Source organism: Vanderwaltozyma polyspora, genomic scaffold, assembly GCF_000150035.1.
Source record: "Vanderwaltozyma polyspora DSM 70294 KpolScaffold1049 genomic scaffold, whole genome shotgun sequence".
NCBI lineage: Eukaryota > Fungi > Ascomycota > Saccharomycetes > Saccharomycetales > Saccharomycetaceae > Vanderwaltozyma > Vanderwaltozyma polyspora.
The window spans coordinates 1-16,782 of NW_001834626.1; the positions used below are offsets into that span (position 1 = coordinate 1).

Sequence of the window (16,782 nt, forward strand, 5' to 3'; positions counted from 1 at the left end):
CCGTCCCACCTTCTTACCATTTCTATCTTCTCACTCTCACTTATACTGGCAACCCAACCCACCAAGTTAAGTTGTCTTCATTTCTCTTTTATCACTCGTCGTCTCTCTCTCTCTCGTAGTTAGTAACCTCATCTCAAAATTTTTCACTTTTAACAAAAGAAAGAGTTCTCATACTTAAAACAGTGATGATATTTAATAGTTGAAAAGTTTAACTACAAGAGTTATATATATTTATATATTTATATATATATATAACACTGTGAATGTGTGAGTGTGTGTATATCATTAGCCAGTTTTAATTTGTTATAACTGTATAGTTAGTGTAATTAGACAGGTGTGTTTGGTTTTTAGTAATCCCGTCCCTTTTGGCTGTAATATATCCCAGCTATACCACTAATTCTTAGCAATATATTTTGAATAGAGGAAACTAATTAAGAACTGGAACAAAGGAATTTAATAGAAACTTAAAAAGAAAAGGCTTGACTTAATTCACTGTTATTAATATGAAGAGTGGGTTTGAAGATTTCCCCACAAGGACGCAATCTCCATTTAGTATAGGTCGAACTGCTCATCCTGGTGCCGTTTTTTTATCTTCTGAATCAAATCTTATTCAACCGAACAATCAAATAGGTTCTGCTTCGATTATGCAATCATCTCCTTTACCTTCCTACGGCACCCCATTGAGTTTGAACGATCAAAATTCACTTTTATTAGATAACAATAGCACAAATAATAATAACAATAATAATCATCAACATCATCATCACCATCACCCTCACCATCATAGCAATACAAGTAACGGCAACAGCAACAATAACAATAGTCATAATTCAATTAGCAATAATAATAATAGCAACAACAATAATAGTCATAATCATTCATCGTCTTCAGCAGCAGGATCTGCTGCTCTTCTTTCTCCTACTCCTTCCTCAATGTTCTTAGATTCTTTCCAAAGTCCAGTTCCTCAGCAACATCCAAATTTGTCAAATATTTCACATACTCCTATGTCTTTGTCTCAGCATCAGGTACAACATTTAGATCCAAGTGTGATGATAAATTTCAATCAGGACATCACTCAAATTTGTTCTTGGATGTCAACTCTATCAAGTTCTTTACAAAATACAGTTATCGATAATCTACTACCTCATTTCAACGAAGATGTATTGCAAATGACAAGATTAAAATTAGATAGTCTGTTGAATAGTGGTTTCACTTCGTCTCCACAATTGACTCGTGTTTCTTCACCCATCCCTGTATCAAGAGATACAAATTATCCATTGACTAGCTTGGATTTTGTATTTGCCGAAAATGAAACAAATTCAAACTTAAGAAATCATCAATATAGTTCAAGTATGCATGATTCAAACAGCTCAATTTATAGAACTTGGGGCAACAATCAACCAATGATGAATTATTTGACAGAATTTCAACAAAGACCAAAATCTGTTGATCCACACGTTATCAAGACTTTAAATGGCGGTAATAATAACAATAGCCACAGTGGCATTATTAATAGTAATAATAATAACAATAATAATGGTGGTAACAGCCAATTCCCAGTTTCTAAAAAGCAATACTATCAATCTTCTCATTTGCAATCCAAGGGTATGTCAAGAGGTAGATCTGTAAACGATTACGAAAGTAAAATTTCAAATGGACAATTCAATCAAAATAACACTAATATGCATAATCGTCAACGTCATAATAACAACAATTCAAACATTAACATTAACATTAACAACAATAGCATTAATGGTAGCAGTGATTCATCTATTTCAAATAGCACTACTCCAACAAACCAAACTTCCAATGGCAATAACCCTACTAGCAGCTCATCATCTATGAACCCAAAGAGTTTAACCGACCCAAAATTATTATCTAATATCCCAGCTTGGTTAAAATCATTGAGATTACATAAATATTCTGAAGCGCTAAAGGGTAAAAATTGGGTTGAGTTAATTTATCTAGATGATGGTAAGCTTGAAGTTTTAGGTGTCACCGCTTTGGGTGCACGTCGCAAACTATTGAAAGCATTTGCAATTGTAATAGATTATAAAGAGCGTGGTTTAATTGATGAAGCTTCAATTGTCATAGAAGATACTGTAGAAAATAAATAGAAAGCTGTTGTTTCTTAAATATGATTTTTGTTAGAAATGCGATTAATTATGTAAATGACTAGTGTTCTATATAATAATGATAGATGTATATGTATTATAATTTAATTCAACTTTTTGTACTCAAATAAGAATTCTTTTCCCTTTCTTAATTTTGTAGTTTGAAAGAGAATTCAAATATTAAATATGAAACCTGAATTTTTTAAAATCACTTCAATTTAAAACTTTTATTTCGACTTATTTACTTTTTTTGTCAAGCCAGTATGCCTTATTCGTTTGAATATTATCCGAAAGATATTGCAAACTTGGGAAACTTAAACTTAATTTATTAAAAAATTCTTCAGCAAAAGTATTGATAAAGAAAAGTTGACCGTTTGGCAAAGAAGGATATTTTTTCACCAAATCATCTGGAGACAATAATAGATCATCATCTTTTATATTTTCATCACCATCAATACAAGACGTAGTATTTGTTTTTTCATAAGTCTCTAACAATGCACAATCTTCAAATTCCAAAGATATTAATAACGCCCATTGAGCTGATACATGCAATGGTCTTGTTACGTTTGAGATATCAGCAGCTTTTATAATGAATGAAATTAAATTATTGATTCTGAAGTCTTCTTCAGGATTTAGTTGTTTAACGTAACGACTGTGAATAGCCATATCTGTAGCAAGTATTGAATCTTTGATTATATTAAATTTATCCCTTTTCTCGCATTGGGTAACTATATCAATTAATGATGGCCACTGATCAAATAGTAATTGCTGGAATAAAACTTGATGGAAATTTTCTAATACAGATTCATTATCAAAATGCAATGCTACGCTTGATTTGTAATTTACTAATAGATTGTTATTTGTACCTGGATGAGCTATATCATGACCGATAGCAGCCATACAAAGTAATAATTTGTAAATATGATCATCTTTGGTTAATAGTTTATCACAGAGTTGATAGGTGGCTTGCATGACATCTACTGCATGCCTGAAATTATGGAATTTATTAACTTGATGATATGATGCTTCTAAAGAGAACAAAAGTAATAATAATTTGTTATCTGAAATGGGTATATTGCTTTCGGTTGATAGTTTTTTAATCAATAAAAATGAACAATAAATCAATTCTTGGTTATTTAAAGAGTTTGCTGAAAATTTCCAAGTAGCGAATAGATCTAGATAATAATCATCGTCTTTGGGTACCTTCAATAAAGATTTGAAATCTATATTTCTAATGAATCTTGGGATTGGAGTTCTTCTCTTCTTTTGTTCGATTGCATTCATGGAAGACAGTCTAAAGTGACACATCATTGAATAAATATTTGAAGAGCAAGAATTGAAGTCGTTACTGTGTTCATCATGGTTGCTGTTATGGTCATTATTTATTTTTTCTGAATTTTCATCTGCATTTGAATCATGGTACATCCAATTGCTAGATCTTAAAATCCTATTGTTGCAAACTTTAATACTATTGAAGATATTGTTGATAAAGTTTTTATTTTCAATGAAGCAATCGAAATCAACTGCGACAATATTAAAAGTTGGTAAAAACCTTCTAAATATATCATTTAATTCTTTTGAAGTGACGTTGTTTAATTTTTTTGGATCAAAGATAGCTAAAGAAATACCAGTTTCATAAGATAATTTAATATCTGGGACTAACCTATCCTCGCAGATGCGTCTGAAAAGTTCATCGAAATCATTCAATTGAATAATTCTATCGAACAAGTCAAATTTCACACGCTCTTTGGCCAATTCTATATCTAAATTACCGACAAAGAATAAATTTGACATTGTAGTAGATTGTAGACTTTAGCTGTGATAACGATAAGTTAATAGAACAAAAACAAAAAGGTGTGCCTTTGTAACTGATAGGAGCGAGATAGAGACTTAAAGTAAAAGATAGTATTCAATTGATGTTGATAACAAATATTGATCTTTTATTGTGCTGTATTTCTAAAATTTGAACCTAAACTCAAAATTTTTCCCGTAACGAAAAATATAAGTAGCAGAAGAATACTAGATCAAAAAGATTCCAAGATGGTCTAGACTATTGATGGATTGAAGAATGGGGTTGTTATTAGTATTGTGTAAATAACAATTCGTCAATTTACTTATTGTTTGATATGGGGGGGATGCTAGATATGAAGTGGTGAAGGGGGGGGAAGCAGTTTAGAAAACGGTGTTTAGTATGGCTATATCTCAAACTCTTGATGAATTAATTTCGACTTGTGATGATTGGTGTAGTTGGAATTGGTATGAATAGTTATATAACTCTTGGCTAAACAATCCCTAATAATACTTTATCAGCAGTGAAAATGGTGATTAATCTTTCAAAATCAAAGAAATTATTGTATCGCAGTTATGATTTATAGGAACCAGTGTATTTCTAATTGGTACCAACAAAACGAAACGAAACGAAACAAAACGAAACACAATAAAATGAAATGAAATTTAAGTGTACTAAAGTCAGTTCAAACTAAATTTTAATTCAAGTGGTATGAAATGGAATAGAACCGAACAGAACAGAGTGAATTAAAATGAAATGAAGTTTGACAAAACAAATATAAAATCAGAACAAATTTAAAAATAAAAAAAATAAAGAGGAAGAATTGGTGAATAGCTGATAAATTTGTCAGTATAAAAATTCGAAATTTCGAAATTGAACAGAATCTGTTGTAACTAGAGAGAGGGTTCAAAATCAATCAATCAATCAATCAATCAATCAATTAATCAATCAATCAATCGATCAATCAATCGATCTATAGACGAGTTTTTAGCACAGAGAGTGAATGATAGATAGAGTTGGTTCAATCTGAAAAAACTGATTGAGTGAACTAAATTGCAACGCTGGGCTCTCTTATGCAGCAAATTATATGGGATATAATATTTTTCTTCAATTAGTAAGAAGAGAAAGTGAAGGGGAAGGAAAGCAAAGTAAAGCAAAGTAAAGCAAAGTAAAGTAACTGTTTGTCCAAGTATTAAGAATCTGTGTGTTCTTACTTGCACTTGGTCGTTGTTGCCTCTATAACCGTATGGCACAAGCAGTGTATGTGTGATCACTAAGTGTTGTGGTGATGTTCGAACCGAGGAAGAGAGAGGAAGAGATAGAGACTAACAGCAATGTCGTTTCTTATTTCTAGCGACTGCTCTTGCGGTGGTAGTTTCGAAACGGATTGGTTGGTGTTTTGTTGGTATTTGGGGGGGAAAGGCAGAAAGAGAGAGAAGAGACACACGTACAGACAGTGAACAATTTCGGTAGTATGTGTGTGTATCTGTGTGCGAGTGTGTTTGTATATATATATATATATATATATATATATATATATTGAAAAAAAAGAAAAGAAGCTAGATTCTCGTATAAAGGTATACTTTCTAGCTGACTGTCTCTCTATTAACCCGGTAACTAACCTGTCAGTGCTAGTAAACTGTAGTTGATGTGTGAAAGGGAAAGTAGTAATAAAAAAAAACAGAACCACTAAACACGCAAGCAAACAAACACACTATTATAATATAAATCTTGTCTTTAGAACTGTACAACCTTATGGATGAAGGGCTGTAACTGTCGGTATCTTGTTGTGTTTCCTTGTCCAAGCTCAAGTTCGAGTTCGAGTTCGAGTTCGAGTTCGGTTATTAGTGTGTGCAGAAACCCTTTTCTATGGGGAGAGGGAGAAAAACGGGAGGAAGACGGAAAAAGGCAAAGGGCAAAAGAACCGAACCTAGACACGGGTATCAGAGATATATTCTAATTTTGCAATTGGAATTACAGTAAATTACATTAAAGTGAATTACAATAAGGTATGGGATATACTACAAAGAATGATGATATTTTGTTACACTTATTTGATGGATAAATGATTGTTATTTAAATATAAAATAAATTTAGCTAGTCCATCCATTCATTTACCAAGACATTCCTTCGTCTGATTGATATTTTAAAACAACAACAGCAACTCTATTCATTTAAAGCTGTGTATGAATTACAGTGTGTTGTATTGTATTGTGTCTTAGCTTTGGAATTTTTTTTCATAATATCTTGTTTCTGGATAATTCAATTTAGATAATTGCCATGGACTTCATTACCTTCTTGAGGAGAGTTAATTAAATGGGAACCAGATACTTAATTAACGGAAATCAACTATTATCACATTGTCTTGAATGTAAATTGCATTACAATTTACGTGGTGGTTCCGGATTTTCCCTCATACACTCTACTCTACTCTTCTCTGCTCTGCTCTAATTTCAAATTCCTGCTCTCTTACAGGCATTTTCTATCGAATTCTATAGGCAAATGAAACTACGAATCAATTCACCCGCCAAGCAAGCAGCACTTACTTACCTGCCCGAATGTAATGCACCGCACATAGCTTCTTATCCTTTCCTTTCCTTTCCCTTCCTTTCCCTTCCTTTCCTTTCATCTCAATGAGATCTTTTTTGAACAAAGTCCTCCCCTTCAGACAGCAGCGTATAGGTGCATACCAACGCTTGAGGCAATGACTGGTTTATTGCTGGAACTTCGGTTACTGATCAGACAACCCATCGCAAGTAGTACGAATTTAGCTATTTCTAAAATTAACCAGTTTATTAGACAAGTAGCAACAAAGATGGATGATGAATGAATGAATGAATGGGACTGTCAGACATCATTGAACGTGTGCAGCAGATGTCCTTGTAGCTAGAAAGAGCTGTCCGCCTGTCTATTTGTCTGTCTGTCTGTCTCTCTATCTGTCTCTTGTTTTGCATTATTTACCAATGAAACTGGTTTACGGTTCAAGTATGCATGGTATGTATCTGTAAAAGCTCGACCTGAACTGGTCAATTTTCTCAAAAATGGTGGGAGGGGAATTTGGGCCAATCGTTTCTTTTGGTGAAAAGAAACGATTCTTGTAAGAAACCGATGTACTAACAAAGACGCAATGTATGTGAACTGCAAGAAAAAGAATCGATGACGTTCTCTTTTCTTTTTCATTTATTATTTTATAGGATACAAAGAAGAGTGAAGATGCTAAATGCTAAATGCTAAATGCTACATACAGGGAAAAGTTAATACTAAAGTTAGTTCTAGTGGGCTAATGCCAATGGCTACAATACAAGGATAGTTAAGAAGAGGTGTCCCAAAAAAGTATGAAAATGACGGGTTTGGGGACAACCTAATGTATGAGTTTGTATGTATTTATGTTTTAAATTTGCAAATGACCCTTTCACTACTACCGCTGCCATTGCCATTGCCATTGCCGGAAATCGAAATAGGAATTGTGGTGATGGTGGTATAGGCTTACCAAATGTCTCTAACTGGACAGGCTGCTCGTTCAATGTTTTATAATATTCCAATTGATAAATTTATCTGCGAAGGCCAGGATGAGGGAACGAAGTGGACTAGACGTTTTGGGAGACCATAACCTGTTTAGTGCCACGTGAAGTGGTGCTGAGGGCAAGAGAGGACTAGTTAACGTAATTGGGTATATTTGGATATCTCATTGTAAATGGAAAAAGGAGAGATTGTAATTGACACAGTCAGTGAACAGAACTTCGACTATTTTTTGCTTTCAATTGAAATGAATTTTGGTCTTTTCTTTTTTTTTCTTCTTCTTAACAAACTGTTCATCGAGTCTAAAAAGCGAAGGCCACTAACTTTGTTTCCCTTTTAGGGATAAGACATATTATCATATTTATCTAGTTTGGTACAAAATGGAATCTTTTTAAAAAGTGTTATCATATTAGTAATGATACATTAATTGCGCCTCTGGAAATACAGTTCATCTTGAATGAACGTTTCTGAAATAATCATCTGAATTCAGCATTTTAACAGGTGTCGGTTTTACAATTTCTAGCTTATTAGAGAATATATCCCATTAACTTCAATACATTGACTTTCAGATGTAAGGATATGTACCTTATGGAAATATCTTTTGCTCTGTTCTGCTCTGATCTATTCCATTCCGTTCCATTCCAGATCTTGACTTATATCAAACAATACGTCATCGCTATTCTTGCGGGGATTTGTTAACTCGCATGAATTGACACGCCTAGGAAATCAGAAAACTTGTCATTTATTTCGTAATCGGTGATCTGTTATCTTATCTTATCGTATTTCTTAAGGTTAACTAGACCTAATTCTGCTTGCTAGATCTTGATTCATTCTATTTATAAACTTTGTTCTCTTGTTCATACATACATACACATACACATGGACAAGCTGTATCGAATAGTTTAAAACAATTACCATGTCATTATCATCCTTCCAAAATAAAATGTTGGATGCCCAAACAATCAGGAAACCTGTCTTGATCACCATGAAAATATTACTTGGAAGCAATGATTGCGCCTGTTAAGTACACATATATGATTTCGTTAAAACTAAAACAATGACGTTATTATTATAATACATTTAGTTGAATTACTATGCTACAGCCATTCGACAATTGATCTCAGTTTCATCGTATCATGGCAAATATTTAATTTCATTTGGTTCAGCCTCACGTCTGGATTTTTGTAAATATGTAGGCATATATAAATCATACCACTTGAGGCATTAGACACTTATGTTACGTCATGGTTTAATATATCTATTCCCTATATTTGCTTTATGGCTCCTGTCTGTAAACGAAGAACCATTGTTTACCTCAGTTTCCTATTTCTTCTTAATATTCTTCCATTAGATTTAGTTCAGCATCTACATAATAGTTGACATGTATATCACTAATGATCGAGAATAGTCAAACAAGTAATTTATGGATATTTGTATTGAAACTGTTACTCTATTTTTGCAAGGTTCATTAGAGGAACTCCCCCTTTCATAAAACATTGAAATGTATTCTTAAATAAGACGTATGTACTGGTTGACTTATGTAAACTATTAACAAATAAATAAATAGAAAGTGTGATGCAATGAATAAAGTTGATCTTATCCCTTAATCCACACTCATTTTGACTTAGCAAGTATTCTGGCTTCTTCATCCTGAGACCTTGCCTTGATCTGTAAAGCATGTATCTTGTCCATTTCATTGGATAACAAATCAAATATAATACGATGTCTTTTGGGTAATGGAATTCCCTTAAATTCATCAGTAACCAATTCAATTCTAAAATGTGATTCTGTGACATTATCACTCTCAGACATGCCATGATGACCTGCATGTTTATACGAATCATTGTATATCTCAAATTTGGTTAATTCGTTGAAGTTTCCATTAATTTTACTACTAATAGCCTTAGCTATTGGACCCTCTATACTTTTATTTGCTGGAACACTATCACTCATCATTCTAATAATATTTCTGATCAAAGGTTGTCTCATTACAACTATAAAGCCTAGATGACTCCTAGTATATGTATATGTATCTGTATATGTATGCTAACAGGAATCCAATGAACAATATGTAGTCTTGTTAGCAGATCATACTATGCCTCATTTAATATCATACCTAATACATTTATATATCTATCTATCTGTCCTATTGGACACATTAGACACTTTAAACAGTTTGATGGAAAACGCTTGCATCGATTAAAATTTATCTTAGGTTCGAATTGAATAAATCACATATATGAACTTGTTAAACGATATACAAGAAGTGGATAAGGTTGCAACGCCATTCAAACTAAGGATTCGGTGAGTAAAGTAAGGGCATTCCCTTGGAAGATTCAAATATAATGTTAGCAAGACGTAGCAGACTCATTCAGTCGAGTATTAATAGTATTATTGGCAAGAGAGTATGGTACTCCCAAACAACACAAGAGAAATTGGTATTTGAAAAACTGTCAAAAGAATTGAATCCTTCTAATTTAAGAGTTCAAGATATATCTGGTGGATGTGGGTCTATGTTTGCTATTGATGTTACTAGTGACAAATTTAAAGGTTTGTCGATGATTAAGCAACATAAACTTGTGAATGAAATTTTAAGAGATGATATTTCTCAATGGCATGGGTTGCAATTGAAAACAAAATCTAAGTAAATAAATACGATACATATTATGAAAACAAAGTCATTGCAATACCCTTTCATACGCTAGCTCATTAATTTAAATTTAAGAATCACTATCTATTAATCGTTATGATGTCTCATCGTGTAAATAAAAGCAGTCTAAACAACAACACCTCCTGTATCCCTCTTTAATAACTTTTATAATAAACATTATATATCGTCTAACCTACGTATTTGAGGTGTTGTAGATCATATATATAATTTCCCTTATATACTTTAACATTATTAATGTCGACTTAATCTTAATATATTGAATTTAAAGCTTTAATTTTAATTATATCAAACTTTATTGATTTAAACATAAACAAATATCAGATTGCTATATTGGACTCTAGAAAAGGTTTGGAAGACTTGGAGAACTCAGTTGGTAGATAATTGGATAGTTTACGGTGGTAATTGAATAGTTTGTTATACGTTGATGGAGAATTATTCTAGTGATACCAGTTATTCAGCATCTTCATCTCATGGGCATGAAGTTGGATCAAGTCCGTTATCTAATGGGTTAAGCAATCTAAATCGTAAGAATAATAATCGTTATAAGAAAGATGGTATGTCTTCAGTTGATAATGAGGTTTCATCAATGAAGAATGAGATTGGTCTGAGGAACGGGAGAGGTAGATTGGATTATAATGTCTTTAATGATAGAAATAATACCTATAACCTTCTTCGTGGTGCTGAAAATGGCGATGTTGATGATGATGATGATGATGATGATGATGATGAAAATGACGATGGTATTGATGGAGATGGTACCGATGGCGGAATTGACTCTTCTGGGTTGACTATCCCAAAATTACAGGAATCCATGACTCCCTGGAGATCTTTGGCAGGCAATAGAATAGGTTATAAAGAGATCGGCGATAAATCAAAATTGGATACTTTATCACCTTCGAATTCAAGGGCTTCTGTTATAAACTCTTTGTTCTCCATCGATGGTGCACCAACTACAGCACCTGCTTCAGCTGGATCATTAGAGATTGAACAATTGCAGAAACAAGTGACTACTTATAGATTAAAGATAAGGACACTGTTTGAACTCATAAAACAATTGAGTAACGTTGATGATACATCTCCAGATGGGAAAAGAGATTCGTTTTATAAAAATTTATTGAAGACAATATCACAGAATGATGAAGTTGAAGAACTTAGAAAACAATTAGAAGATTTAGAAATATCGAATATAGGGATAGTTGATGAATTGCATGCCAAGGTAGATACCCTTAACAAAGAATTAACAGATACTAAAAAGGACCATCAAGCAACATTAGAATATGTAAACGAATATATTGAACATTCAGAGCAAGTTTCAAATAATATTGATGAAATGCTGAGTATGTTGATGGAGAAATTATATAAAATATCGCCAGAAGAAAAAGATGCACTACAGAAGGCAAAAGATATTTCATCTTCGTTTGTAATGGTAAAAATGAATGCATTGATATCTACAATGAGAAGGGTTTTAGACGATTTAAAGGAATATCAAACACAAGAAAATGATTCCTTTGTGATTGCAAATAGTACTGAGATAAAAATTGATGATGCCAAAAGTCCCATTGAAACTTCTAATTTAGAAGATAAATCGATTTTAGATACAAGGTTAGAAGAGGCAATAAATGATATTCATGACGAATATGACAAGTTTATTCATGGTATGAAAGATAAAGTCGATAAATCGTCGATATTAGAGGATACCCTCATGAAAAAAATTTCAGAACAAAATAAGTTAATACAAAAAATATCGGATCTATACTCTACTCAGAATACAAGCTCTAAAATTCAACGTGGTAATGATGAAAATAGATCTTTGAAATTCTTAAAAGAAAGTGAACAACAACTAAACAAGACAATCGATATGCTTAATGAAGACATTCTTAAAAAAGATAAAACGATTACAGAATTGAAATATAAAATAGAAAACTTTCAAGAAGTCACATCAATTGAGAATAAGTTACGAAAAGAATTGGATGAAGAAATAAAGTTAGGCAAAATTAAGGAAAAAAATTGGGAAAACCTTGCAGATGAATTGGAAACTGATATTAATGAATTAGAGATAGCAAAAAAGAAATTACTTAATATAATTGAACAATTGAATGTAGATATCGAGATTACAAAAAGAGAAAGCGACGACGCAATCTCACAATTAGAAAACCAATTGCATAGCATGGAAAGGAAATATAATATAATGGATATAAGGCACAAAGAATCAAATTCCGAACATGATAAACTAATAGCAGAGATACGATTATTAGAAAAAGAAGTTAAAAAATGGCAAGAAATTGCGAATGATGCAAAATCTAATTCTATAAACATACAGAAATTTGATTCTGAATTTAATAATTTTAAAGAACATTTACTATTACACATGAGTAATTTATTGGAGACTTTCAGTAAGATATTACAAGAAAGCTCGATCAACCAATCTGAGAAAAAGCTACAAAATATTTATAAAATAAGTGGACTTGCCAAGATTAAACTAATCCAACCAAGATTAGAATCTCTGTATAATTTCATTGAAACAGCACTAGAGTCTGTTGTTGAATCATATATGGCACTACTATTATCCGAAAATGAGAACTATGAAGGTGGTAACAAATATATCGAAGTTAACAAAGCTCTAGAACTACGAGTAGAAGAACTAGAAAGGAAATGGATATCAGAGAGAGAAAGAAGAAAATTAGATAGCAATGCATCTGAAGAAAGGATACAAAAGTTGGAAAAAGAGAATGAAATGTTACGAGAAAGGCTTTTTAATGCTTCAATGAAATCTTAAACTTTATCATATAGAATGAAAAATTAATATAATTTTTTATTGAATTTTGTATCATAATTTATTATCAGCATCTTTAAATTGAACTTAATAATTCAAATTAATAATAAATACCAATTAAAATGATTTTAATATTCTTGCTAAATAATCAATATTGTTAGTTATAATTCATAAGATATATTTATATATATATATATATATATATATGCATTTTGTTCCTCTCTGTCACTTGATCATTCTGGTCTAAGACCTGATATCTCAACTCTCGGATAAAACGAAAATTTCAATAGGATGATGAATAAGAACCAGAACCTTTAATAGAAAGTAATAAGATGTAAGATATCTAACAAGGTCTTCAAGTGTGAATTGAAATGTTATAAACTTAGTGATATTATTTATTCTATCTTTTATATGGATACATATATATTCAAGTAACTAGAGTGATTGATGCCAAAGGAAACTATTAGGGTAGTCATTTGCGGTGATACAGGTGTAGGGAAGTCGAGCTTGATAGCTTCTCTCGTCAAGGGTAAATATATACCAAATGTACAGGATAAATTACCACCAATTAGTATACCCAAGGATTATTCATCGAGTCCTTATTCTCCTAAAAATACGATATTGATTGATACTAGCAATGAGGATGTAACTACACTACATAAGGAATTGAAAACAGCAGATGTCATTTGGTTATTGTACTGTGATCATGATTCTTACGAAAGAGTTTCTTTATATTGGATGATGATGTTTAGATCTTTGGGTTTAAATTTACCTGTTGTTTTGGCAAAGACTAAATGTGATAATTACGATGATTCAACTGTCAATTTATTATCTGAAGATACAAAAGTCGAAGACCAGGAATTTATTCCAATATTAATGGAATTTAAAGAGGTAGATGTCTGTATCAAGGTTTCATCTAGAACTCAATTCAATATCAATCAGGCATTTTATCTTTGTCAAAGATCAATAAGTCATCCAGTTGCCCCATTGTTTGATTCAAGGGTGGGTGAACTTAAGCCATTGGCAATTCTAGCTTTAAAAAGAATATTTTTACTGAGTGATGAAGATCAAGATGGATATTTGAGTGATCCAGAAATACTAGCATTACAAAAAAAATGTTTTAAGAAAAGTATTGATGTTAATGAACTTGCCAATATAAGAGAACTTTTAGAAGATGTTTCTTACTCAGAAATAGATGGTTCCTCAGGTGCCTATTATGAACCGGGGAAAGGTATGACCGTTGATGGTTTCTTGCTATTGAACAAAATATATGCAGAAAGAGGGAGACATGAAACTACATGGGGGATATTAAGAGCATTCCATTACACTGATTCTTTATCCATTAAGGCAAAGGTTTTATATCCTAAATTAAACGTTTCAGATAGTGCAAGTGTGGAATTGAGTCCTAAAGGCTATCGATTCTTTGTTAATTTATTTCTAAAGTTTGACAAGGATAACGATGGTGGTTTAAGTGAGGAAGAGTTGAGAGCACTCTTTAAATGTACTCCAGGTCTGCCCCACCTCTGGTCCGCTACCAATTTCCCATATGCAACAGTGGTTAATGAACGTGGTTGTATAACATTACAAGGATGGCTGGCCCAATGGAGTATGACTACATTCCTTGATTATAAAATAACAACTGCATATTTAGTATATTTTGGATTCCAAGAGGATGCTCAACTTGCACTTCAAATAACTAAATCGAGGAAAATGAGGAGGAGAAATGGAAGATTTTACAGATCCCCGGTGACAGATCGTAAAGTGTTCAATTGTTTCATCTTTGGAAAGCCAAATAGCGGGAAGAGTTCATTATTAGAATCATTTCTTGGAAGACCATTTTCAGAAGCTTATTCACCTACAATTAGACCAAGAATAGCAGTAAATAATTTAGAACTTAAAGGTGGAAGACAATATTACTTAATATTGCAAGAATTTGGAAGCCAAGAATTCGTAACGTTAGAAAACAGGGATAAGTTAAAAGAGTGTGATGTGCTCTGCTTTGCATATGATTCGAGTGATCCTGAATCGTTTTCTTATATTGTGGAGCTATTCAACAAGCATAGAGAAAGAATAGAAGGATTACCTCTGATTTTTGTAGCCTTAAAAGCGGATCTAGATAAACAACAACAAAGATGTCAAGTTCAACCGGATGATTTCTCTGAATCACTATTGATCGATCATCCACTACATGTTTCCTCTACATGGCTAAGTTCATTAAACGAATTATTCGTTAAAATCACTGAAGTTGCTTTGGTGCCTGGAGATAGTACGGTTGGTCTCCCATTGGAATCGAAATTCGAAAATGAAGATTACAAACAAACTGTGATAATGCTATGTTCTACAGCGGGATTTGTAGCATTGCTATCATACACTTTTGTGAAAGTATTTCGATCCAAGTACAACTGACTAATTAGATGTGTCAAAAAAGTAAGAATCATAAAAATAACCCTGTTCATTCTATAAATCCTGCAATTTACTCAATTGATATATATATATATGTGTGTGTGTGTGTGTGTGGGTATGTATTATTAATGACAATACTGTAAATATACTATTTTATATACCAAGTCTGAAAATGACCTTCAGGAACCCTCTTTGAATAAATTTCATTACCAACTAAAGGCTATTTTGCCCTTTAGGGAAATAACTCGAAACCGTTTATTAATTACAAATTAAAATTCGAGCCTTACTAATCAAGGAAAGCAATTAAGATGGTTTACATTTTTGTTAACTGTTGGTTAAGTTGCTTAGATTTCAATTATCAATTTTCAATTGATCGTTTCAAATATTTATGAACACTCACAGCAACTGCTTGTCAATGAAAAGTATTATGGCTAATTTAATATTATTAATGATACTTCTCGGTGTAATTAGATTAACCAACCCAACGCTAATACGATTCAAATAAAAGATAAAAGTTTGAAGTAACCTCAACTTTAAGGAGTCGTCCAATTGGGCTTTTTAAAGCTAAGGAATTCGAAGACTAGCATGGTTGGAAATTCAAGGGATTTTTTACGAAATGCATTGGGAGGGAGGGAATGCATTGGCAATATCACCAATGTTGCTATTCGTATTTGTAATAAACGGTTATTTGAGTTATTTTACCTTTTTTGTATAATTTGCTATAGTTAGAAAATTGTATATAAGGATATGGGTTGATGCATTGAATAAATTGTGTTATTTCTTGAATTGTGTTTTATGACGTATTGGAATAATTACATACTTCTCTATTGAAATAGTCAGAACAAGAAGAATTGCAATCTTGTAAATTGAATAAAATTATGGCAGTGACATCAATTAAACCAGGAACTTGTTGTTTTACAACTTTTGATCATCAAGGTACTCCAAAGGGTAAACATGAAGAACTTTTTTCTGTGGATACCTATGTTACTGGTACAAGTTCACCTAATGATAGAGTAATTGTCCTATTTACTGATATTTATGGCCATAAGTATAACAATACTTTATTAGTAGCTGACCAATTGGCAGAAGCTGGGTTTAAAGTATTTATTCCAGATATTTTATTTAATGACCCTTTTGGAGGAGAAGGTGGAAAGACTGAAATTAAACCTGAGGAAGTCCCTGCCTTTCTTGCTTGTCATGGTGTAAATAAAACCAAGATATTGTGTGAGAAATATGTTTATGCATTGAAAAAGGCATATAATCCAAAGTTTTTAGGAGTGCTTGGTTACTGTTTTGGAGCCAAATTTGCTGTTGAATGTATTAAAGGAGGTAATTTATTAGCAGATGCCTGTGCAATTGCTCATCCTTCATTATTGGATATTCAAGATATTGCAGAAATTGCTAAACCAATATTGATTTCAGCAGCTGATGATGATTTTGTATTTGTCCCTGAATTTAGACGTTTAACTGAAGATAAATTGAGTGAGATTGGTGCAAGATATCAAATTGATCT

General features: G+C 32.3%; 7 protein-coding genes across 7 annotated transcripts; 5 read left to right on the forward strand and 2 right to left on the reverse strand.

Moving 5' to 3' along the window:
- Positions 1 to 503: 503 nt before the first annotated feature.
- VTS1 (Vts1p) lies at positions 504 to 2,117 on the forward strand (the record flags this gene model as incomplete). The annotated part of the gene is made up of 1 exon (XM_001643552.1): positions 504 to 2,117. One exon carries the CDS (start codon positions 504 to 506, stop codon positions 2,115 to 2,117), a length of 1,614 nt encoding a protein of 537 aa, XP_001643602.1.
- Positions 2,118 to 2,351: 234 nt separating this feature from the next.
- Positions 2,352 to 3,908, reverse strand: PDE2 (3',5'-cyclic-nucleotide phosphodiesterase PDE2; the record flags this gene model as incomplete). Its single annotated transcript, XM_001643553.1, has 1 exon — positions 2,352 to 3,908. The coding sequence occupies one exon, from the start codon at positions 3,906 to 3,908 to the stop codon at positions 2,352 to 2,354; it is 1,557 nt and encodes a 518-aa protein (XP_001643603.1).
- A 5,128-nt stretch (positions 3,909 to 9,036) lies between these two features.
- BOL1 (Bol1p) lies at positions 9,037 to 9,411 on the reverse strand (the record flags this gene model as incomplete). Its single annotated transcript, XM_001643554.1, has 1 exon — positions 9,037 to 9,411. One exon carries the CDS (start codon positions 9,409 to 9,411, stop codon positions 9,037 to 9,039), a length of 375 nt encoding a protein of 124 aa, XP_001643604.1.
- Positions 9,412 to 9,767: 356 nt separating this feature from the next.
- On the forward strand, positions 9,768 to 10,070 carry BOL3 (Bol3p; the record flags this gene model as incomplete). The annotated part of the gene is made up of 1 exon (XM_001643555.1): positions 9,768 to 10,070. The coding sequence occupies one exon, from the start codon at positions 9,768 to 9,770 to the stop codon at positions 10,068 to 10,070; it is 303 nt and encodes a 100-aa protein (XP_001643605.1).
- Positions 10,071 to 10,517: 447 nt separating this feature from the next.
- On the forward strand, positions 10,518 to 12,869 carry SPC72 (gamma-tubulin complex subunit SPC72; the record flags this gene model as incomplete). The annotated part of the gene is made up of 1 exon (XM_001643556.1): positions 10,518 to 12,869. The coding sequence occupies one exon, from the start codon at positions 10,518 to 10,520 to the stop codon at positions 12,867 to 12,869; it is 2,352 nt and encodes a 783-aa protein (XP_001643606.1).
- A 444-nt stretch (positions 12,870 to 13,313) lies between these two features.
- Positions 13,314 to 15,272, forward strand: GEM1 (ERMES complex Ca(2+)-binding regulatory GTPase GEM1; the record flags this gene model as incomplete). The annotated part of the gene is made up of 1 exon (XM_001643557.1): positions 13,314 to 15,272. One exon carries the CDS (start codon positions 13,314 to 13,316, stop codon positions 15,270 to 15,272), a length of 1,959 nt encoding a protein of 652 aa, XP_001643607.1.
- Positions 15,273 to 16,147: 875 nt separating this feature from the next.
- On the forward strand, positions 16,148 to 16,782 carry AIM2 (the record flags this gene model as incomplete). The annotated part of the gene is made up of 1 exon (XM_001643558.1): positions 16,148 to 16,782. A coding segment is annotated over one exon (635 nt), but the record flags the coding sequence as incomplete, so codon positions are not given.